Below are 24,237 nucleotides of genomic sequence, written 5' to 3' on the forward strand. Positions count from 1 at the left end.
CGGACTAGATGATCTGCTCAGGTCCCTTCCGACCCTACAAACTATGAAACTATGAAACACCTTGCGCTGGATGGTGAATTCCAGCAAGCGATGATCGCTATCACCCAGGTGGTCAAGAACCTGGAGGTCCCTTACCAGGTCATGGCCTGTGGCCAGGACCAGGTCTGACAGGGCATTTCCTCTGGTGGGTCTGTGAACCTCCTGAATTAAGTGGAGGTCCTGTATCTCAGCCAGGAACCTCCTGGAACAGTCTAACCTGGCTGACTGTTCCTCCCAGCAGATGTCCAGGTAATTTAAATCACCCATAACAACTACATCCCTTGCCTTAAGTGTCTCTGCAAGCTGGCCCGAAAATTCCTGGTCCAGCTCCTCCCCTTGGCTGGGGGGTCTGTAGTAGACCCCCACTGTTAAATCCCTCTCCCCATGGCCCCTTGTATGCATCCCCATGACCCAGAGCACTTCAGCTTGCCCCTCCTCTGACCCCATTCTGCTGGCAGAGGATGTATATTGCTCCTTGACATAAAGCGCCACACCCCCACCTTTCCTTCCTTCTTTATCCCACCTGTAAAGCCTATAGCCTCTAATGCTAACTGCCCAGTTGTGGGATGAATCCCACCACGTTTCTGTAAGCCCTATTATGTCTGGGTTTGAACTGGCTATTCTGAGGACAAGTTCATCCTGTTTGTCCCCCATACTATGAGCATTGGTATATAGGCATTTAAGGTCTTGCATAGCTGCGTGTGCCACCCCCCCCCCCCCCGATTTGGGACACTGTCTGGACCCCTGTTTCTTACCTCGGCACTCCTTGCATTTGTCACCTGTGTTGCTCAGGTGGTGTCTCCTTGTCTTCCTGTGGCCCCCTCCCATGGTGAGGCTAGTTTAAAGCTCGCCATACGAGATGCATCAGCCAACCTGGAAGAGAAGACACGCTTGCATTTAGGAGAGAGGTGAAGCCCATCCCACCCCAGCAAGTCCCCCACCCAAAAGCATGGCTCATTATCTAGGAACCCAAGGCCTGCCTGGTGGCTTCAACTATGTAAGTGCTGGTTGACCTCGCCAATGCAGGCCTCACGTCACTGTCCCCACCTACTCACCGGAAGAAGAGAAGAGAATACATAAATCTGAAGCAGGCACTTGAGCTCCAGTTCAGCAAGTCACATAAATCATGTAAACTTAATTGTCTGAGTAATTCCATTTACACCACTAGTACTATTAAAATGCATATAGTCAAGGTTATTCTTAAATTACCTTGCAAGGTACAGTTACAGTAATACTTTTCTATGCATGATACTAGCAACTCCACCATTTGAATTCTGAAGTTTAAAACAGCCTTCTATAAGTGTTGTCAAGAATAGTCCTTCAATGCAAGTCATTCCTATTTTTCCAGAAAAACAAGAAAGTTTTAATTAAATTTGATTTCACTCAATGTATATAAACTGATATATAATAACATGTTTTCATTTTTATTTCCATTCTTCCCAATTCCTACGGAGCAGGTGTTTCAAATTCATCCAGTCCTGTGGGCCATGTCATACATACACTTGACCCACTACTATTAAATACTGTTAAATTTATAAAACTAAAATATAAAATGACATGGGGGTCATCATTGACCACAAGATGAACACGAGCCTGCAATGCAATGCTGCAACTAGTAAAGTGACCAAAACACTGGCTTGCATCTATAGATGCTTCTCAAGCAAATCCTGGGACGTCATTCTCCCCTCGTACTCAGCCTTGGTGAGGCCTCAGCTGGAGTACTGCGTCCAGTTTTGGTCCCCACAATTCAAAAAGGATGTGGAGAAGCTTGAGAGAGTCCAGAGAAGAGCCACGATCAGAGGTCAGGAAAACAGACTGTTGCCGGCAAGCCTCAAACGTACAGTCTCGCGCTGTTCGGCCTCTGGCATATGGTCTTGCCTGGCGCTTCATCCCTGGATTTTGTTTCCTTCCGGATCTGCCTTAGATGTAGTCCCTGCCCCTGTCTCGCCTGCCATGACTTTTTTCGAATCTTCAGTGGAGGGGGTCGACTACTTAAGCTTCTCTGGTCACGGGACTCTTGAGATGACGATCTTCTGCGAGGCTCTGCCCTCCCCTACACCTCGCCCTAATACCCAACCGCACCGAGATTTCCGGCAATCCCTGGAGCCAACCCGCGCCTTGTGATGCCCAGATGGCCGGGTGGTAAATCCTTGGGCTTGTCCTGATCCTAGACCCCTCTGGGGGGGGACCCTTACTCAGGGTTCTTCCTTGGCCCTCTAGCCGTGGGCCACCCTGAAAAACAAAAGAAAGATCAGCCCATAAGCCTCCTGGGCTATAACTCAAAATTTGGACTCTCTTGTCCTGGAGGAAATTCGCTCCATCCTCTCCCTGAGCGTTCCCCTGCCTGCTGCAGGAGAATGTGTCCCAGCTTTGGGGCTGGCTGATGGCTTCTCCCTTGCCTCCACGGGAGGCTCCAAGCTGGTTACCTCTCCTGGCCGTTCTCCAGCTCTCCTTCCCTTTGCCTTCCCTCGGGGTGCTCTTTATGCCCCCATGCCAGCTCCGATCATCATTGATTGCAGCTGGCTGAAGTTTGAAAAAGACATGAATAATCAGCCGCGTGGGTCCCACCGCTCCTTCTGGTTCTCCCGTGTTGTCGGCTGCAGGTAAGGAGTTCAGGGGTTTCTTTCCTTCTCCCTTCCTTTCCCTAGCCTTGTTTTGGTTCCCGGGGTTCCCCTTCTCCCCTTCAGGGCCAAACTGTGCTGTCACCCTGTGACACAGACCTTATGACAACAGGCTGAGAGTTATGGGGTTCTCTAGCCTGAAAAAGCGCAGGCTCAGGGGTGATCTGATGACCACCTGTAAGTTTATCAGGGGTGACCACCAGTTTCTGGGAGAACATTTGTTCACCAGAGTGCCCCAAGGGATGACGAGGTCAAACGGTTATAAACTACTGCAAGACCGTTTCAGGCTGGACATAAGGAAGAACTTCTTTATTGTCCGAGCCCCCCCGGTCTGGAACAGACTGCCATTGGAGGTGGTTCAAGGACTTACTTTGAACACCTTCAAGAGACACTTGGATGTTTATCTTGCTGGGATCCTATGATCCCTGCTGACTTTCTGACACTGGGGCAGGGGGCTGGACTCAATCTGCCAAGGTCCCTTCCAGCCCTAATGTCTATGAAATCTATGGCATGATAGAAACTTGTATTTTATTTGTCCATATTCTAATGCTTTTGAAGGTGGTTATTTTTCCAGCAACAACAGTATGTCATTCAAGAGTAAAATAAATCAATTAGAAGTGAACAAACAAAGCTTTCATAAAACAGGAAGTTTAATTTTTCTCCCCTAGGCATAGGGTTGAGTCAGAAAGACCAGAAAGAGGACAAGAATATATTTTCTTTGGGAAAAAAGAGAGTCTTAGTAGATTAACATTTTCCTATAGGCAGAGGATGAATAGTCACTAACTGTTTTTTTCACCACAGAAAAGTTGCATTATTTGTAACCAGGCATTAGCAACCTATTAACTTAAAATTAATTTTAGCTAGCAACAGATTCATTATATTGCAACCAGTAGAAATATGCTCATGTATAATTTATTTCAGAAGTGTTATGTTACAATTATTTAACTGGAACAGAATTGCCATCTAAAATAAGTAATATATCATTTCATTTTAACTTTAATGAGAAACCAAACAGCACTAGAAAATAATCCAAGCCAAATACTTCTGAATGACAGAGTAAACAAAACAGAAAAAAAATTGTTTCCTTACGATGCCCTGACAACATACTTCAATGGCATTTAGGATGGGGTGAGGCAGAGAACCACCCTTAGGATTGCAATATAAGTAGAGATGACCTAGATGAAAGCCTAGGAAGAGCTGGTAAAACAGAGAATCTTAACAAGGTTTTAAGGAACAAATTGGTAGGACCATCAGCTGCTCATCTAAGATGCTTATGTAGTAATGAAAGAAGTATATGAAATGGGGAGGCAGTGCTGGAAATTTTAGTATGGATAGAAAATTATCATCTGATGGAGACTGCTGATATGTGGTGGGTTAGCTCATCTGACTGGAATATGGATATAGGTGGCTATACCTTGTTCAGAAAAGACAAGTAGGAGGAAAAATACAGGGGAGTAATAGATGTTGCCTTCCTCTGAGGTACAGAACGATGCGTTAAAGTAACAGAGGAAGAGGTGGATGAAGCTATTTTTAAACTTTAAAGCCAGAATCATCCAAATCACATGATCTGGTACTTATTTCAATAATGTCCTCGATTTCAGTAATAGCTGGATGGAAGGTAGTATAGCACAGTGTTTCTCAACCCACGGGTCGTGACCCAAAAGTGGGTTGCAAGAATATATGAAAGGGTTGTGGACAAACTTTAGATATGGGTTCTCCTTTAAAGGAGAAGAGTGGGGGAACCATGGGTTTTCCCTTGCAGGTTGGCAGAGTTCCACACCCACCCCCTGGCCCACACACTGTGGGGCTGGAGCCTGGGGGAGTGGAGAAGCAGGTCGGGAGTGAGGGGCACTGGGTCAGGACTGGCCACCAAGGTTTACACACAGATCCTTGTGCAAAAAGATTGAGGACCTCTGGTATAGCACATAGACAGTCCCAGAATGTATTGGGCTGTGTTAGGGACAACTTTACGATAAATAAACCAACCCTTTTGAGAAACTAAATAGAAAGTAGACTTTCCTTGAAGGAAAACCCTCATTTCATTTTATGGGAGCTATGCATATTCATTAATTGGTGAGAAAGCTCTTACCTAATTCTGGCATGAAGAAAGAATGAAGATAAACTTAGACAATTTAGGAAGAAACAAGTCAAGGATAGAAGCAATGTATCTAACTCGTTGAAAAGCACAAAGTAATAATCCGTTAGTTCCATTAAGTATTGGGTGTAAATTCAGATCTGTTGATATTTGAGAAGCAACATTTTAGTTTAATTCGCATCCTTCTTCCGCCAGCCTATATAATTATCCATGATATTAAAGATCCCAAGGTATTCGAAGATGAGAAACAGCACTTTTTTAGGTATAAAACTAGGGGGAAAAAAGACAAAAAAGTATTTCTAGTTAGTCTTGATAAATTAAATAATCTCCTCACACACAATCTCACTTTTGAACAATAAATGCAATATGTGATTAATTAATGAGACAGCAGAAAAGCTTATGTGGGCACACTCTTGGTATAACAGAGGGAACTACTGAGATGTTACTTTTGAGGATCTCTGAACTTTAGATCTTCATTTCCACCTGCCCTCCAGAAACACTGAAAGGCCCATGTCTTTTTACTGGGCCTTGCAATAAAAGCAATTAGTTTACAGCCCAGTTAGGTTACTAGTACCCTTTTCAAAGTTGCATAGTGTGAGGTACTATGAAAAAAAATTCTGGTGATGATTATTTAATTATTTTCAAATGGGGTAGTTTTCGAATGAGGTAGTTTAGCTGCTTTTTCTTTTTGTCCACCCATATACATTATTTCCCTCTCCCTAGAGAACCTGAAAATACCTGGGACATGGCTAGCTAGTTCTAGGTATCTTAATTTTAAATGACTATGCTGCAGTTTTGTTTTTTCCCTTTCTAAAATAGTAATGATGACTATAATCCCAAGACAAAAATGTATCAATTTAGAATTAAAAATTGAAAAAAGGTAACATGAATGTGAAATAGGAAAATACTAAAATTTAGTAATTTGCTACAGACCCAGGAAAATTAGCATCAAGGAAATCCAAATATAACATTGTATAGGACTATACAATTAAGACACCCAAACAGCCTTCATTCTGCCCTTCAGTGATGCCACTCAATTATAGTTAATTCATATCTGCCATTTATGATGCCAGATAAAATTAACCTTTTTTTTAAGACTTGTGAGATGATTTTATAAAAGAGTGGGAGCCCTTACAAAATGGCTACCTACCTGAGTACAGCCACACTGGGCATCTGGGCTAGGGACAGAAGTTACACAGAAACCAGTTTAAGGGATTAGAAACTGCCTTAAACCTGTAACAGAACAGAAATTCAGTGCACATAAACCAGTTTCAGAATGGCCAAAAAATTACAATTTACAGTTTAAAATGAACCTGGTTGAATGTAGGATCAGATGTAACTGATATACGTTAAACCGGTTTATGGAACTTCTGTCCCAGACCCCTTCTGGTTCAAATTAATTCACAGTCCCCTGGCATCCCAGCATGCTTTTTAGCCCTGGGCAGGGCTGTGCTGTCTGCTTCATCAGAGCAGGGTTGGCTCCACCCCTCTGCTCTCTAGCCAGGACAGTGAGGGTTGGCTGACAAGGGGATAGGGGTGGGAAACCCATCTGAAGATACAGCCTGGGCAGCCCAGTGGGGGTGGAGCAGCTCCTGCTAGATTTTCCCTCTGCTGGAGTGGAGTGGGGAGGGGTATGGCCAGGAGGCTCAGGCAGATGGGAGGGAGGGGAATTTAAACTCCCTCCATGTCCCACAATATCCCCAGCCCTGGTCTGCATAGAGGAGGGCTGCCATGCTTCTGCCCCCTGCATCCTGCCCCCTGCTCTAGCGGAGAGCAGGTGGCATGGCCATGCCCTGGCTAGGGCCATCAGGGTGAGGTGGGGAGGGAGGGTTTAATACTTGCTTCTCCCTCTCCCACTGGCATGGGACCCCAGCCAGGATCTGCCTGGTTTCTCCCCCCGCTTACTGCTGGAGTGGTGGGGGTATGGCTGGATGTCAGCCTGAGGTGAAGTGTGGGAAGGAGGGGTATTATATTGCCCTCCCTCCCCTCTCCCACTTGGCAGAGACCCTAGCCAGGGCCTGCCTGATTTTCCCTGCCACTCACTGGTGGAGCAGAGAGGGATGTGGCCAAACTTGGGTTTGAAGTGTGGGAGCAGGGGAAGAAGGAGGATTAAACCCCACTCCCTCCCCTCTCCCACTGGCACGGGCCCCCAGGAAGGGTGTGCCTGGCTTTCCCCTTGCAGTGAGCAGGGGGAAAGCCAGGCAGGCACCAGCTGGGGTCCTGTAGTGGTGGGAGAGGGGAGGGAGGGGGGTTTAATCCCCCTCCTTTCTCCCCTGCTTTAGTCCCATGTGTGGCCAGGCCCCCTGCTGCTTGAACAGCGAGCGAGTGGTAAAGCCAGGTAGATTCCGGCTGGGGTCTGTGCCAGGGGCAGGGAGTGGAGTGGGATTTCATCCACCTTCCTACCTGCCCTTTGCCTCATGTTGCTGCCCAGGGCCGGTGTCTGGTCACGCCTCACCGTTTGGGGACTAGCAAGGGCTGCACCCTCTTTCCCCCTCCAGGCTACCCCAGCTGGGGACTGTGCAGGCCAGGCTGGGGCTTTAAAACCCTCTGCAATCATACTCAGTGGCCTGCTGGGACCTAGCTACACCCTACTCTCAGCTCAGCTTCCCTCCAGCCTTGCAGCCACTGCCAAAGGGAAGGAAGGGCTTACTCTAGGTTCCCGGGGTTTGAGCCTGAGTCACTGCAAGCATTTCTGGCATAAAAAGTGAATGTTTACTCAATTGCTTCTTGGTTCAATCTATAGAGGTTAGACAAACCTGCAAAGACTGAATCAAACCAGGTACGGGCATTCTGAATGTCTCTTCTTAGCCTTAATGTTGGGTAAAATCCAGTCCTGCTCACTATAGTAGGACAGGACAGCTATTCTGAAGCAGTGCAGTTCATGAACATGTTGCCTAAGATGACCCTTAGGCCTTGCTTCAGAAAAAATAAACATATTTTTTAAAAATGTGGCTGTTAATTCTAAAATAAACTTCAAACATAGCCAATCCATGGTATCGGTGAATTTTAAATAAACCGGAAGTGTGAGGAGTCAAATAGTATTTAGTTACTGAGAATATTCATAGGGAGGTATCTTAATACTCTATACTAAAATTCCTAAAAGATGCACTGTTCAATTAAATTAAATTACTTAATGAATTAACAGGTTAATTTACAACACTAATTTATCAGAAATCTCATTTTGCATCCAATAGAGTGTGTGCTGGATGTCTAGGGAGGATACTAGATTAATGTAAAACTGGTGGGGAAACTTGTTTAAACACATTTATATAGGACTTAACTGTTTCTTTAGAAATGATAGAAACTTCTAACTCAAGGCATGCACGTGTCACAAGCAGTTTCTGTTGTGGCTTTTCCTCACCTGTTTTACAACAGAGTAGATGTTGGCGCGAAGAAGAAAATCAGCAGACAGTCCCCAGAAACAGAGAAATAAATTCCAGACACTGTCTGGACAAGCACATTATATGGACCTCACAGATGCCCAGGAAGAAGACTTTGGTTTGGCTGCTGCCTGAAAGCGGCTTGGGGTCAGGGAATCTCTCTTGTTTTTCAGACTCTCTTGGGCTCAGGGAAAAAATGACTTGGTTCATTGTTAACAAACAAGGTAAAGCTAACAGGATTGTCTCCATCATCTTTTGTCCTCCTAATTGGAACAACCTGCAAGCCTCCAAATTTGGGGTCCAAAAGGATAACTATATGCTGTATGCTGCACACAAAAATAAATTTTAATCTCCACTCAAAGTGCACAAATCTGCTGAGTCTTAACCAGAAATCCTCAATGGTAACTCTATAAAATACAAAATACACAGTTTCCCCAAATAATTTCACAGCAGTTTCAGTTGAAAATGTTACATTGAATGTGATTGGCAATCATGACAAATGTACTAATGGAAATCCTTAAAGTCTAATAAGTGTGTTCATGTGGAGATTAACTGAGACCAATTAAAATAATAATAGAAATGAGAACAAAATTTCCTTGTGAAATTCTAGAAACAGCTAGTCTTAAAATTAATAACACCAGCAGAATATTTTACTACTTTGCATGTTAAGTAGTGGACATTTGGCAAAGAGGAGAAGTACAAGAAAGCAAGAGCAATATTTACTTTTTAAGAGAAAAAAGGCTCAAATATGAAGGCAGAAACAGGTAAAACTTCTCTTTTCTAGTAGCTTCCACAATCTTCCTGCCAATGTATCTTGGATCCATCATAGGTAATAAACATGGCCTTCTGAAATATTCAGGTTATGCAGCTGTTAGAATTAATTGGTTTGGGAATGATTTATTTTAGCAAAAATACTGCTTTTATATTCATCTCTTTAAATACTTTATACATTTCTTCCTCGATATATTTGCATTAAGACAAAACAGAAACAGAAACAAACAAAACTTACCTAAAACAGACATCTTTTTAAAAATTTAACCTGTATAAAAACATTTTAATATTTGAACTGATGAGAAAATGCCAGGCTCAAATTTGTTCTTGTAATGTTTGAGCTACTCAGTGCTTGCCTGATCAAAAAACTCATGAAATGCTCCCCTAGAACTGCTGTTGGAATTATATTACCATATTTACTTGAATCCAGGACCACCCAGAATTTAAAGACAAGGCCCCCAATAATTAGATTCTATACATGGAAAATTTACAAATGGAATATTATTTTCCACATACAGAATCTAATTATTGGACGGTTGTCTTAAATTCATTCCCACTACTGTTGTGAGAAAAGAAGTAGCAGGGAGGCAGGCAGTGGGGGTCAGATGATGGGGTAGGCAGAAAGGGGCAGGTGGTAAGGGGCAGTGCTGGGGCTAGTGGCAGGGAAGGCAAAAAGAGGACAGGTGGTGGGGGGAGCAGTAGGGGTCAGGCAGTAGTGGGCAGGCTGTGTGGAGGTAGTGGGAAAGCAGGAGCTTTGGGAGGCAGAGGGGGCAGGTAGTGGGGTGGGGCAGACAGCTTGCTTCCTGCCACCTATCCACTCTTGAACCCCTTTTCTGCTTGAGCCCCACCTCAGCCTCTTCCCATCACCTGCCCTTCCTGCAGCCTCAGGTCCTCCCTTTCTGTCATCTCTGCCCTCCCCATCACTGCAATCTCTGTTGGGCCAGGACCTTAAGCCATGCCCCAGGTGAAGCAGGGAAGGAGCCTGCTGGTGCTGGGACAAATGTAAGTTGTGGGGAGGGGGTGCGGGATTGAGGTTAAAGGTGGGAGTTGAGGCTGAGAGACAGAGAGAGTGGGTGTAGGGGTGGCGGGTGTGCTGGTAGGCAGCAGCTATAGCTCTGGTTTCAACCCAAGAGCTGATGCCAGAGCTGGGGCTACAGCACTTGTCCCTCCACACCCCCTCCCCAGTGCCTCGTGCTTGATTCCAAGGTGAGGGGTTTTTTTCTCCCTGTTAAATGCAGAAAAAAAATTATCTTGTAATCAAATATATAAGGCACGGTCTTTTTGATTGGTCTTGCTTCGGAAGGACAACATAGGAGGCTGGGTCAAAGCACTGTGGATTAAACCGAGCCTTCTGCTAGTGCCATGCCTGCATTAGAACTGCAATGGTGCAGGATGTCACGGTGGGTGACACAATGGTTAGTCTGGATTGGAGAAACTTTTGGAGAACACTTGACATACTTGATTGTGTGCATTTATGAACAATAAATTATCATTGAATACATATAGTTATCACAGAAAATGCAGTAATTTTTACTCACATGACTTTAATCCCAGCACTTAACTGAGTTTTTGCATAACTAAGGAAGACAATGGTGGTTTTAACGCCTTTCTTCCCTGTAGCCTGCAATTCAAAAGCAACTGTCTCCAGAAAGCCAACTATCGCAAACTTGCTTGCAGCGTAGTCTGTTAAAGTGAGGAATGAAACAACATTTAAAAACATATCCATCACCACGTGCCAAGTGTTGTTTACCAAATGTAATGTGAAGGACTGTGCTACCTTTTAGCTATTTGGGGATGAATTTCACAGGGTTTGGCAGTGCATTCTTTATTAATGCTGGTCGGCATTTACTGAAGTGAATTCAATAGGAAGTAGGAGGAAGTGCTCATCTACATAAAAGTCAAACAGCCTGGCTTGTAGTTCAAACATTACAAAACAATTTTTTTTAGTACATCTGAAAACTAAATTAGGACAATTGAGGTATGCTCAAGAGCAGTGCTGAAAACCTTTGGTGCCCCTCAGGGTCAGTCTTCACTTCATTCACTCATAGAAACCTAGATACCCCCAGTACGACCTTTTTGTGAAAGATGCCCAAACTTACCTTTATTCCATATGCATTCACAAACTTTTCAGACATCTCCTCTTGTGGCCCAGTTGTATCTCCCACTTAACCTAGAATTTCTTTCCTACCTGATTTTTTTCTCTTTCCCCCCTACCCCTTGTCATGGAACTATAGGCAGAAACACGTGAAAGTAGGTGGGGTGGGAAATTGTGTGGATGTTCTGGAGGCAGTGACCATTAGGAAATGGCTGGAGAGATGGGGGTCTTTAGGAGGGAAGGAGGAATGGAGGTCCTCAGTTGATCTGTTACAGAGATGTGGTTGACCCCAGCTATTTTTATGAGGGCCAGGTAGTAGTCTGAAAGTAGGGTAAGAATTTTGTTAGCTTTGTTTTACCATAATCTGTTGTCTAGGCATTTAGTCACTTTTTTCTTTTTTTATAAAGTCCTTCTTCCTTGGAATAAATTCTTTTTTTCTGTTATTTTACCAAAGTGACAGTGGTAAATTGAAGTTCCTGGACAAATTAATAACCTGGGCATATGCATGCAGCAGGGTGGGGGCCATATGTTTACACAAACCTAGGGTGCATTTCTAGGAGGACCCTGACACCCCAGGGTTTTGTCACACCCATCTCCCAAGTTATGCTCTTCCATCAGCTGACAACTCCAATGTCCCTCTTATTGCCCAGTTTCATTAAAATGTGATATCACCATTAGAATCTCGTTTTCCTCACTAGCCTGTCTCTCAGTTTTTCAAATTTTTTTTCACTAAATCATGATATCAGTCCTTTTCAGACCAGCATCACATCTTGGATACTTCCCATTGATTAGTTTGATCTCCCCTCCACCTGTAATTATCCTAACCTAGCTTATCCAACTACGTTGACTGGCACTCCGTTTGAAAAACTAATTTACATATTACAATGCTTAGCTCTTTGCTTGGGTGCTGGGCAGAAGGGGCAGGGCCGGGGGAGCAGCCAAACACAGAAGAACCTGAGCCTGTGTTTATCTTCTCACACCCTCTTATCTCCTGGGCTTATCTCCTTCCACCTGGAGAATCCTTCAAAGGATCCCAGTTGAGAATCACTGATTTAATAAAAAAGCATCTCTTTTCAACACACCTTTTTAGTGCACATGCATTAACACCACCAACTACTTTTCATCCCTACTCTACCTCATCAGATCCTCGTTTTCATGCTTCTAATCTTAATGCTAGTTTCCCATCACCACCATGTACTCGGTGCTTGGGTTATGTCTTCATTCACCCTCTGCATCTGTCCACTTTTTCATGTAATATCTTACCTCCCTGACTCTCCTCACTTCTGCTCTTTTCTCCCCAGACAAAAATAGAGAATTTCCTTTACCTCATAAAACAATAATATACTCGCAATATATTTTTACTTGAGTTTACAGCCCTTGAAAGAACATAATGTGTCTAAATCTGAAGTGTTGAATAAATATGCTATGTGGAATATATTAATAATTGAAATAGCAACCATGTAGGGGAGTGTGTGGATTGCTGAAAATCATGAAACATATTGGGCTTGTTTATCTTTTTCCACCATGGCGCTCTTCTTTCTGCTCATACTCTTCACAAATATCTATGGCGTTTAAATAAGCTTACTGAATATCTGTATCACAGAGAAGACTTAGGAAAGTTTGAGAAGTCAAAAGTGAAATGATTAAACAGTGTATATTTGGACCCCATTTATAAATAGACATATAAAGCACTAACCTGACATTTTATTGATACCAGCAAGTCCAGCTGCACTTGAAATGCTAACCAAGTGTCCGTGATTACGGGCAATCATGGCTGGAAGGAAGGCTTTGCAAGTCTACGAAGCACAGCATATATCACCATTGTAGATAGACATATAAGAAAGCATGTAATTCAACAATTGGTTTTATGGTTGAATTTTCCTCCAAAATCCCCATCTTTGATTTATGATTAATCAGCAATGATTTTTAAGGTACGTGAGCATTTGGGGAAAAAGAATCATCCTTACCCTAGACTCACCAGAGCTCTTTGGAGGGATTCTTTTTAAGCACAGGAAGTACTCTTATCTCTTCCATTTACTGATGCTCAATGGTATAACTTTTGTAGTTTCATTAATGCATTTCTGTATTTTCTTCACATTTATTGATTGACTGAGTAATTGATTTATATGCCACCCTTCTCAACAAAGGCTCAGGGTGGTGTACAATAAGGAAACAGGATAACTTAATAAGAGAGTGATGGGGGACCAAAACAACTTAAAAGGAACTAGAACATCAAGAGAAAATAAATTCCCAAATTATATTTCTTGGATTTCTTTGCCAACGCTGAAATGATTGACTGAGAGAACTGCATGCAACTTACCGGATAGATCATGGCTGTTCAACTGGGAGCCCAACAGTCACATGTGGCCTCAAAGAGGTTAAATTGCAGCCCAGGGCTCCCAGCTGGCTGCTGCTCCTCCCACTGGTTCGGCTGCAGCAGCAGCAGCTGGGGACTCCAGACTCTGGCTTCCCCTTCTTGCTCTAGCCTCATCCCAGCCATGCAGTGCAAAAGAGTGTGATACAGCCTTCAATGCTGCAGGAGCCCATAGGCAGTGGTGGCTTTATGAAGTCATGTAGAGGGAGACCTCATGACTGGGAAGCAGGATACGTGGGTGGATGGTGCAGGAAGGAGGCATGGGAGGCAGCAGTGAGCGGGGTTCACAGTGCAGAGGGAACCTTGGGGTGCTGAGGCAAGGGGTGCATGGAACAGCAGTAGGGCACACTCAGATTCATGGTAACGTGGTGGGAAGGGATTGTAGCTCCTGGGGACCATGGTGAGGCATGATGGGCATGTGGAGTGGGGCCTCTGGATACTTAGAAATTGGACAGCCATGAGATTTACATGCCACCTTTTTTAACAAGGGCTTTGGGCAACATACATACAATAAGAAGACAGAATGATGGTGGTGTTACAGGTTACATTTAAGCCACTTCATCAAGACACTTTAAAGGGAGTATTTCCCTGTTTAAGGGTGTTATCCTGTCCTAAGTACCCTCTAAATGTTTTAAAGATAAGCCAATTACAGTGAGGGTTATCTTTGATGCATCTTACCCAGGTCATTCCAGGGTGTTGTTAGTCAACTCCTAGGAAATGAAAGGCTTAATCTGCGGTCCTTCAGTAACCCAGAATGCATAGCTCCCAGCTCCTCTACACATTTCTACCCTCCAAACCTTTACTCCTCTACCCCCCAGCTCTACACTGAGTTTACCCATGAAGGTGGGGGAAGCATGCTTCCCCATACTCAGGGCGGAGCCACCATTGCTTAAGTGCAGCAACACCATGTAGCTAGAAGAGGCATACTAAGGCCCTTGGGCGGAGGTCCGCCCTATTTCTGCTTCTGCTACACCAACTGTGTGGATAAACTCGTGTTACCTCTCAGCTTTGTGTTCTTGAGGAACCCTGGCACAGTACGCAGCTTGTCTGACTCACAAAGGACTCAGCCCCTCTCCATCTCTGCCTCAATGAGAATGATTAGAGGAAGGACTTACAAAGGATAATGAAGATGCAGTGGGAGACACACCTAAAGCCCTCCAGACAAGGTTGATAAGAATGAAGCAACTCCCCTGGTCTCATCTGAATCAGAGATGGAACTGGATGACAACTCATTTAAATGGGAGATAAGACAGGAATGCACTTTCGTTAGCATTCAGGATGGAGAACAGAGATTCCAAGGCAAGGACCACACTGAATTCTGGGGGCACTGCATGATGGGGGATCCCTGCTCCAAATGCTAATCAACCCAGGTCTGCATGCACCCAACTCAGCATTTATCAGACCAATTCTAGTAATGATCCCTCTGTTGATATCCAAAACACTGAATCTGCCTGTCTGTATTGTGAGCTTGGTGGATCAGGTTCTTCCCTGTTTGGCTGCTCAGGTTCTTCTGTGTTTTGCTGTTCCCTTGCCCCTGCCCCTGACTCCTCCTGCTTATCACCCAAGCAAAGACATAAGAATTGTAATATGCACATTAGTTTTTCAAACGGGGTACCAGTCAACTTGTAGAAGTTGTACAGGGGTACCTGGAATCCCTGTATTGTCCCTGTAACGCCACCCATAGCCAGGAGTGATCAGTTCCTATTATCCAACACATGAGCCATTGTTTAAACATAAACAAACCTAGTGTTCTCCCTTGAACCCCTACCCAAGCTCAAGTTTCTGTCCTGGTGCTTGGATCCAAAAGCTGCACCAGTTCCACTCCTTTTCTGCCTGGAATCTTTCCACTGGTTGTGCTGAGGACTCTGCCTGTCTGCCAGCTCCAACAAACACCTGGGGACCTCAAGTGGTTCAAGCTTCACTGAGTGGTGAGATCCCAACTCTCTCTCTCTCTCTTTCTCCCTCTCTCTCTGACTCCAGGAACCTGACTTTTGCTCTCTTGCTCCAGTCACAGCTTTCTAAACCTGACTTTTGCTAATCAGACTTGAGTTAGGCTTCCCCAAATACCTAACTGAAACTATGTAATACTGTAACTGTTTTATTTGTCTCTCTTGTATGGCTATTACTACTGGTATCATCAAAAGTTCATATACTTGGCAATAAATAACTTTTATGGTCAGGCTGGTTGCTATACTCTGTCTCTGAACCTCATTTACTCTTCCTTCCCCTTGACCTCCCCATTTGCTCTGCAGCAATGCTTCTTTTACCTAAGCCAAAGATCCCTGTAATGTCCAAAGCTACAGTGGCATCTGCTCATCAAGGGGGTTACTACTAGGACCATTGTGACAAGAGATTGGGATGTGCTGAATTTTGAGGTGCATGAGGGTATCAGCTGAAAGTGCTGATTGGACCCAGCCTGCTTGGACATACTTTGTTAGCATGTGTGTATGTGTATCTAACTGCATTTATTATTGTCCTGGTGAAATAAGGGATGCACTGAGTTCAAGGCACATGAGGGTGTCAGCCTGTCAATGCTGAATAGTCCAGCCTGACTCTGATGCACTCTGTTAACCTGTGTGCTTGTGTCTGACTGCATTTTTTTGTTGCCCTGATGAACTGAGTTCAAGGCAGGTGGCTACAGGAGCTAAGGTGAATTTTGGGGTGGCTATAGCCCCCCCAAGCCCATTCTAGGGCTGCTGCCAGCCGCATGCCCCCCATAGTCATCCTTCCCAGCTCCTCCTCTGCTTCTGCTTGCCCTGCATAGGCTGCGGCAGCTCTGCCTACCTTGCTCCTGCCCACAGTGCAGCCTCTCCACCAGGAAGAAGCTTGTGCTGCCTGGGACACCATGACAGCGGCTGCTGAACTTCTGTTCAGTTACAGGTTTAAACCAGTTTGATCCCTTAAACTGATTTATGTGTAACTTCTGTCCCTAGCCCAGAGAAGTAATAGAGTCCTGGCTCCTGCCCATGCCTGTGTTCACCAGCCTGCTAGTGGCAAGTCACAGCTGAGCAGGTCTGAAGCAGCATTAAGACTTAATCTGTGACTTTTTTGAAGCTGTTCTACCTTTATGATGGGATAACATTCCACAGATTTAAAATATTTTAAAGTAACCTGTAACAGTAGCCTGTAATTTAAAAACAGGAGAGTGACAAGGAGACCAAAATAAATTAAAAGGATCAAGAACATCAAGATAAAACAGAAATCCCCTAAACAAGGTCTCATCCTAGATTTCTTTGGTAACATTGTAATTACTAAGGGAACTGCATGTCAATTTATCAGACAAATCATCCTGAGATAATTTATTTGTGCACTTGGACACCTTAAGAGGCTAAGCTGGCTAAGAGGGAACACTGCCCGGAAGTGCCTGTGGCGTGCCCAGAAGGGGCAGGGATGCACCCAGAAGTGCTAGTGACACTTCTCCTGGTGCACACATTCCCTGGCCAACGCTCTTAGGGGGGGCACCAGCGCTCCCACCTGCCTCCCGCCCTCTGCCTAAGTGGGGAATGCTACTGTGAGGGGGTGCACCAGTGCTCTCAGGGGGTGCACCCCCACGCGTCACCACTGTGTGTCATTTTCCTGTTTTCCAGCAAACAGAAACCTCCAGTTCCTTAGAGCAACAAGATTAGAGCAGACTGATTTCCAGCAGAGGCCATCAAAGGACAGGATTTATCTGCATGGCGGCAGAGTACAAGATCTACTGTTTGAACACAGGCAATCGACCCTGCTTCTCCTCCTGTGGACATTTGCTAGCATCGAATCTCCTTCTACAGGCCTTAACCTTCCAGGATTTGGCACTACTGCTACTGCCCACATATCCTCCATATCTGTTGCAGTGAAGCCCCAGAGAAAATTGTATTTCTTCTTGCTGGAATCCCAGAACAAAGCTTGGATAATTCAGTGTTCTGTTTTGTCCCTCAAAAGTTAAGAGCCTTTTCAACAGAGCCTTTTCTCTGCTACATGAACTGAACAGCTTTGCTGCTGTGTCTACTCCTTTGCCCTTCCTTCTCTGCTTTTAAGACAACATTCAGCAGATGGTCAAAGGGTTCACATAGATAGTCAAAAAGTCCAAGGGACCATATTGACTGGTGCAGGCGGGTAGCACAGAAGCCATTACATTAAAGTCATACCATAAGAAGTTCTCATTTCAAAGCTTGGCTTATTGTGGTTTTAGATTGTGTTGCTTTCATGATACAGGATACTGTGGCCTGTATATACAAAGAAAAGCAGACTTACTTTTAATAATGTTTGCTTTTGCTGACTACAGGGAGTTCTATGTGACATGCTGACACTGAATAAAACTAGACATCAAGATTATCTTGGGCTGGATTGTCCTGGGTTTTGAAGGCCTTGGTACATGGTAATTTTAGGTGGTTTCTGGAGCTTTTCACCTCTGGACTGACTGCTCATTAACACCTTTTAAGTGGCTTGAAGGACTCATTATTTGTCTTCAAGTTATTTTTGCTCACTTCTGAACCACTGCTTTTTAGGGCACTTATATAACTGTACATAGGAGAGGATATATTACCCAAAAATGAGCCATAATGTTCACATCCATTGTTCTTTCAATGTCCGGGTCTGGAGTATCAATGAAGTACTTTCCATTTAAAATACCTGCATCATTGACTAGGATAGTAACATCGCCAACTTCTCGTCTAACCTACAGGAAGAAGAAAAAAAAGGAAACTAAGATTTTATGCAACACACGGTCTCTCTGCTTACAAAAAATGGGATTTCATCTATGCATCATGTGAAGTGTTGCATTGACTATAACTGTGGCAGTAGCTATGTCCTATCCGAACACAGAAAACAAAAGTCTCTGCCCAGAACACTTTTCACTCTGAGAAGATTACTCTGACTTCTCACATGTTTGTAATTTCCAGGACCACCAAGAAGCTAAGTGAGCTGAAAATATATATGTAACCCTCTGCTGGTACACTAAGGCTGGGTGGTGTGCTGGAGTTTGGGTCCTCAGGGTGCTAATAGCTCTGGGAACCCCTTAGGCAGACACTAAGGTGTCCTGTGGAGATCTGTGTCCCTCACCCTCACCATCCAGGAAGTCACTCTGAACCCAATGAATGCATTACTCTTTATAATATACAACCAATTTAAATAACAGAAAATAAATAAAAAATATAATAACAAGAGTTGATAACAAAACTAACAATTTGGATAAAATTTGCAACTAAAAATTAGGTGGATAATTCCAGCACACTGACTGGTCCCACTGGTGTTAAACAACCTAAATAACTAAATATACCTTGTTATAATCCTTTAAAACAGTTTCCCCATAACCTAATTGATTTCCTCCTCTGCACAATCCATTTCCCATAGCACTAAATAGCAGCACAGCTATAACTATGATCCACCACTAGATGGTGGAGGCAGAGCTTCTGCTGCTCTGGGGAAAATGAGCTCTTTTAACTCTTTTTGAGTTCTGGTAACACAGCAAAACAGCCACTGAACAGAAAAAACTGCTGCAGACAAAGGGCTCAATTTGTTTCATTCACTGGGAGATTTTTCTCTTAAGCCGTTCTCTTCTGAAAATATATTTACTCCAAACACAAGTGATTACCAGGGATCCTGATTTTCCCTAATAAAAAAAAATCATAAATTCTCTGCTAAAGCCAGCAAAATCCATGATTAAATTAAAGGTCCTCCACATCCCTCCCAGCCCTGCTGGTGCCCTTCACTCCCCATCCAGAGCCGCCACCTTGCTGGTTCCCCTTGCCCCCTACCTACAGCCCCTGCTTCCCTGGTCCTGCTATAGGGGGCCCCCAGCTGCTGGGCTTTGGACCCAGGTTCACAGCCCCCACTTTCTCCCTGCTGTGGGCTCAGGCAGGGTGGCTCCTTACTGTTGTGTGCGCTGCCAGGCGTCAGGGGGGACCTGTGCCCCCCCCAGTCTGTACCTGGGAGGCTGCTGCCCAGCCAGGTTTGGATTGGGGCATGGGGCCCAGGGGCTGGGGACCGGGGCCACAATGCGTGGCTCCAGGGCCCTAACACAGAGCAGAATGGGGCCATGGGTGGCTTGTCTGGGGGAGGGAAAGGGCTGGTTTCCCACTGTCATGTGGGCTCCCGGGGGGCAGGTGGGACTTGTGCCTCCCAAATCTGTACCCAGGGCAGGTGCAGACTGAGGCTGCTGCCCATATGGGTGGGGCATGGGGCCCGGGATCACAATGCATGGCTGCATGGCCCTAGCTGGGAGCAGGATGGGGCTGTGGGTGGCTCATCTGGGGGAGGGAGAGGGCTGGTTCCCTGCTGCCGTATGCACTCCCAGGAGGCAGGTGAGACCCACCCCACAAGATGTGTACCCAGGGCAGGCGCAGGCTGAGGGCTCAAGCTCCCATGCTACTTCTCTCCCCCAGGGCCTCCAGAGCCAGCAGGCGTGACCCAGCGCAGCTGAGGACAGCACAGCCATGTGAGGATTTTTCCCCACCTTGGTGATGTACTTTCAGTGCCTGCTGCTGTTTTGCGGGGTGCAGCCTCACACCGCTGCCCTCACTACAGCCCCATGCTTAGGAGGTGCATCGCCAGGGCAGTGGGGTAGGGGGAGATGCGGTAAGGGTTTTTTTTGCACAGCTCCTCCACTCCCTTTTGTGCTGGGTCATTGGGTGGGGAAGCAGGGCAACAGGGAAAAGCGGCGAGCAGGGAGCCTGGTGAAGCTAGAACCTGGCCTGGTGAAAAGGCTTACATAAAACAATGTAGTAGCATATAATTTTATCTCCATATTGCATGTTTATTAGTCAGTATTCCTATATGATCTCTACTAAATGATGTTAGACACTCCCACATACAGTGACTATATTATTGAAGACCACCTGGCATTTATAGCTATATAAGATTTAAATACAAAAAGGGAAAATAAAATAATGTCTTTCTGAGTAAGTTCTAGCTTTGAGAAGTGGCAGGTGGAAAGAGATACTCCCCTCTGCCCACTGTTTCCCCAGAACCAGAGTGTTTGACCAAGGAAAAAAATTACCTCTGCTATTCTTCCTATCTACACCACTGCATAATTGCTTTGCTGAATAACTTAAGACAGTCAGCATTCTATAATGGCCCCCAGAACAACTGGAAAGATATTGCAGCACAGTCTGATAATGTAACACTAAGTTTCTCCTAACCGTATTTGAGTTTCAGTGTATCTTCCAAAAGAAGAGACTTTTACATGCATGTAGTTGGACAACATAATGCTTTCAAAATAACTATAGATTACACATTAATATAGAGTTTTAAAACTGGTTAAAAAAAACACAGTTGCCTGAATGCATAATGAGGGACAGCACTTAAACCATTTCAAATGGGATCTAGACAGGAAAGCCATTTCAAATGGTATCTAGATACAAAAGCCATTTCAAACAGGATTTCACATGTATTTCTATCAAAACAGATCTGTGATGTCAGTCTGCTTGAGCAAAAGCTTATCTTATCTAATATACTCCAATACTGGGAACAAAAGCAAGGAGCAGCAAATAATATCCTACCAGATCAGCCGTTTTGTAGACTTCTTTCCTATTACTGCAGTCACATCTGTAGGCATACACTTCTTTGGCTCCATTTATTTTGGCCAGTCTAATTGTCTCTTTGTTTCCTTCTTCATCAATGTCCCAGAGAACCAGCTTGACTCCAAGGGGAGCAAAATGTATGGCAATCTCCCTTCCAATCCCATTTGCAGCTCCTGTAATTAGCACTATTTCACCAGCAACATTTTTATGAGTAGGAAAAAATATCATAACAAAAGCCTCAAAGTAGTAATAGATAAACAATACCAGGAACTGCATTGTCTCCAGTATGGTGTTTATGCAGGACATGATTGTTCCTGTACCTGTTAACGAGAGATTATTTTCTAATGAAGAACAAAAATATTATTGAACCCTCCAGAAAATCAAGCGGCCCAGACATTCGTCTTTCTTCAATGTTTGCTTTTGCAATGATGCCTTAAAACTAGAATAACATTTTTTACAAATAAGCTCTCATGGCTACAAATTATTTGTGAATTATTTTGATATCTTGTGTGATCAGACAAGGAAACTTATGGAAATAAATAGAAAGAACTAGACATGTCGTAATTCTCCCTCTGATCAGATGGACAATTGCTTCATTCTTCAATTTTTCTATTTTTCCTGTCAGTCATTTAGAGAAACAAGCTTTAACCTACCTTGCATGGGATATTAGAAGCTTGCAGCAGTAGACTAGTAAGGAGTGGTTAATTGCTAAACTGAAGAGAGGCAGAAGGCAGGGCAGGGTGCCTGTAGAAATGTGGGACACTTCATCTGACATGCTGTAACTACACACGTCAATGCAGATTCAATTAATTGAGTCTGCTGGATCATGCTCACTGGGTTCCAGAAGCCTCTGTGTCTTGTGTATTCAGTGTCCCTGAACTTCAAAATGATGGCAGGAGCGCTTTAACTAAAGCTTGTGGAATGAACTTTAGTTAAAGGGCCCCCACCACCATTTTGAAGCACAGGACGCTGAATACATGAGAAGTTCCCAAGAGTCACTGTAATTAAAGTGCCCACCCAGCCCTGGAGCATGCATAAGGATGCCTTTAGAGACTAACCAGTAAACTAATGATAGGGATACTGACTAAGTGTCTGTTGTAATCCTGTTTTTTGAGTTCTGTATCCTGGTGTGCCTGAAATTACACATTTTCCTGCACCCATTCATCGTATGTAAACTAGCAATTATATACGAGGTGTCCAACCTGCAGCAAATGTGACACAAGTGGGAGGAACAGACTGTATGCATGGTATTTGGTATATTGGGGAGGGAACAGGCAGTGCAGCAGCAGATAAGGTAGAGAGTAGAAAGCAGTGCACCCTGACCCTCCAAAGTGTGGGGGGTCAGGGTGGCATTCAGGGATGGTGGAAGGCTAGTTTGGGGCACACTTGCCAAAAAGTTTGGCCTCCACCGAATTAAATGATGCCCAGGCTGGTTATGCCTGCATAGAATAGTAAAATTATGACTGATTATCACACAAACATTGCAGCCTAAGACAGGCCATTGCCAGAAGAGGAGTCACCAGTAGCAGAAAAGGGCAAGAGACAAGAATAGGCCTGAGACCTTCTGTAGGGATGGAGGAGGTTGAGTCTCATGTGTCCTGGCTGCTCAAATGGCAGAAGCCAAAGGTTGGACCATGTTCAAAGGATTTTCTCTTTCCTCTCACTCCTGCATGGAAGTGAAGTCCTGCAGGGCTGCCTATGCCCTGGCTTCCTCTAGCTGTCCTGTCCCACCACACTCTGAATTTTATCTGCACCACATAAGTCACACCAGACAGCCCCTCTCCTGGACTGCCCCATCCCTCTTGCCAGCAGCTGTGAGCATCTTAGCCTGCCTTATCTGCCCCAGATGCAGCTCCCATGGCACCCACCTGGCAGCTTGTGGCTGCCTCAGCCCATGCTGCACCTGTTCCCTGCCTGCTGCCCCCTACAGAGCTCTGGATGGGGGCTCTGCAGTCCAGCCACTGTTTGGGCTCCTGTAGGCCTAGCTGGAGAGTGGGAAAAAGGCTAAAGGCTTGGGAAGATAGAAAGGGGCATGGGGTGTTCTCCTAGTGCCCAGTCCCCTGCCCTATCCTGCCCTGTGCTGTATTTTGATGTGCCACTGGCTACCTACAAGCTCCAGCTGTAAGGTTTCTGCCCTGAAGCCTATGTAACTAGGGGCCTTGTTACCTGATACATTTAGGTGGCTTTTGGAGCTCCTAACCTCTGGACTGGCTGCGCTGGTTCAAAGCACTTATTATTCAGCATAGAGTTATGTCTAATTTTGTTCCTGTTCCATTACCTTGTGGCCACTTCCCACAGCTATTCCAGCCAAGTTGAGTATCCCAGAATGCTCTGAGCTCTGAGAGACTGAATCCTTTTTTTTTTCTGAAGCACCTGCTGGCCAGTTCCTCTCATCTCAAAAAGGATATTGTATAATTAGAAAAGATAAAGAGAAGGGCAGTCAAATGATCAGGGGCCTGGAACAGTTGTCATACCAGGAGAAACTAAAAAGGCTAGTACTCTTCAGTTTGGAAAGGACAGGGCTGGAGTGGTGAATGTATGTGGGTGTGGGTGTGTGTGTGTGGGGGGGTAGTGAGAATATGATGTAGAAAAAATCATGAAGGGCGTGGACCAAGTGAACAGGGAACTGTTTTTTACCAAGTACCAGACTACTTGAACTAAGAGGCACCTGCTGAAATTAGTAGGTGTCAGGTTTAAAACTAACAGAACATTATTTTTTATGTAACACATAGAAAATGCATATAATTCATTGCCAGAGGAGCTGGGGGAAGCAGATAGCACAGGCAGGTCAAGGAGGGACTGGATAAAGTCATGGATGATAGAATGGTTGGAGATGTTTCCTCTCACATCTCTTAACCAAAAAATCATGGATGCCCAGACAGTTTTGAATAGGGGATAAAGAATGAATGATATAGCTCACTCTTAAGATATCCAGTTCAATGCTTTCTAGGGCTGTACGAAACAGCACTGTTTCATTCTGACTTTCGTTTAGCTGTTTTGAAGAGACAGCATTTAATTTCAATGTTTAATTTCTATGTGAAGCACTGTTCCTTTTCCTTTCGTTGAAATGTTTGTGGTTTTGATGCGTTTTGACGTTTTGCCCATACTGCCTATAATGTTGTTATTTCTTGCCTGGTTTGAATGAATACAGCAGGGAGGGTAGCCCCTGCTGAGGCCACAAAGCCTGTCAAGTTTTAAGGAGATAGGTGCAGGGGTTTCAGGAAAACTGCACCTCAAGCTGCTGACAAGCAAAACTCGTGTCATGTGCATGTTAAAGCGCAGTGGGGTGAAAACAGCAGGCATGGTAGCTCCTTCTGAGGCCATGAAGCCTACCAGGTTTCAAGGAGATAGGTACAGGGCTTT

General features: G+C 44.7%; 1 protein-coding gene across 1 annotated transcript in view; it reads right to left on the bottom strand.

Annotated features, from left to right (window-relative positions):
* The window catches only part of LOC109315145 (epidermal retinol dehydrogenase 2-like), a 180,756-nt gene extending 159,576 nt beyond the window's left edge, over positions 1 to 21,180 (bottom strand). Inside the window, 1 exon segment of the mRNA XM_019542751.1 lies at positions 20,854 to 21,180. Within this exon segment, the coding sequence (XP_019398296.1) occupies positions 20,854 to 21,180 (327 nt within the window).
* Positions 21,181 to 24,237: the final 3,057 nt, after the last annotated feature.

The sequence above is a fragment of the Crocodylus porosus genome, unplaced genomic scaffold (assembly GCF_001723895.1).
Source record: "Crocodylus porosus isolate Cpor-Errol unplaced genomic scaffold, CroPor_comp1, whole genome shotgun sequence".
Taxonomy (NCBI): Eukaryota; Metazoa; Chordata; order Crocodylia; family Crocodylidae; genus Crocodylus; species Crocodylus porosus.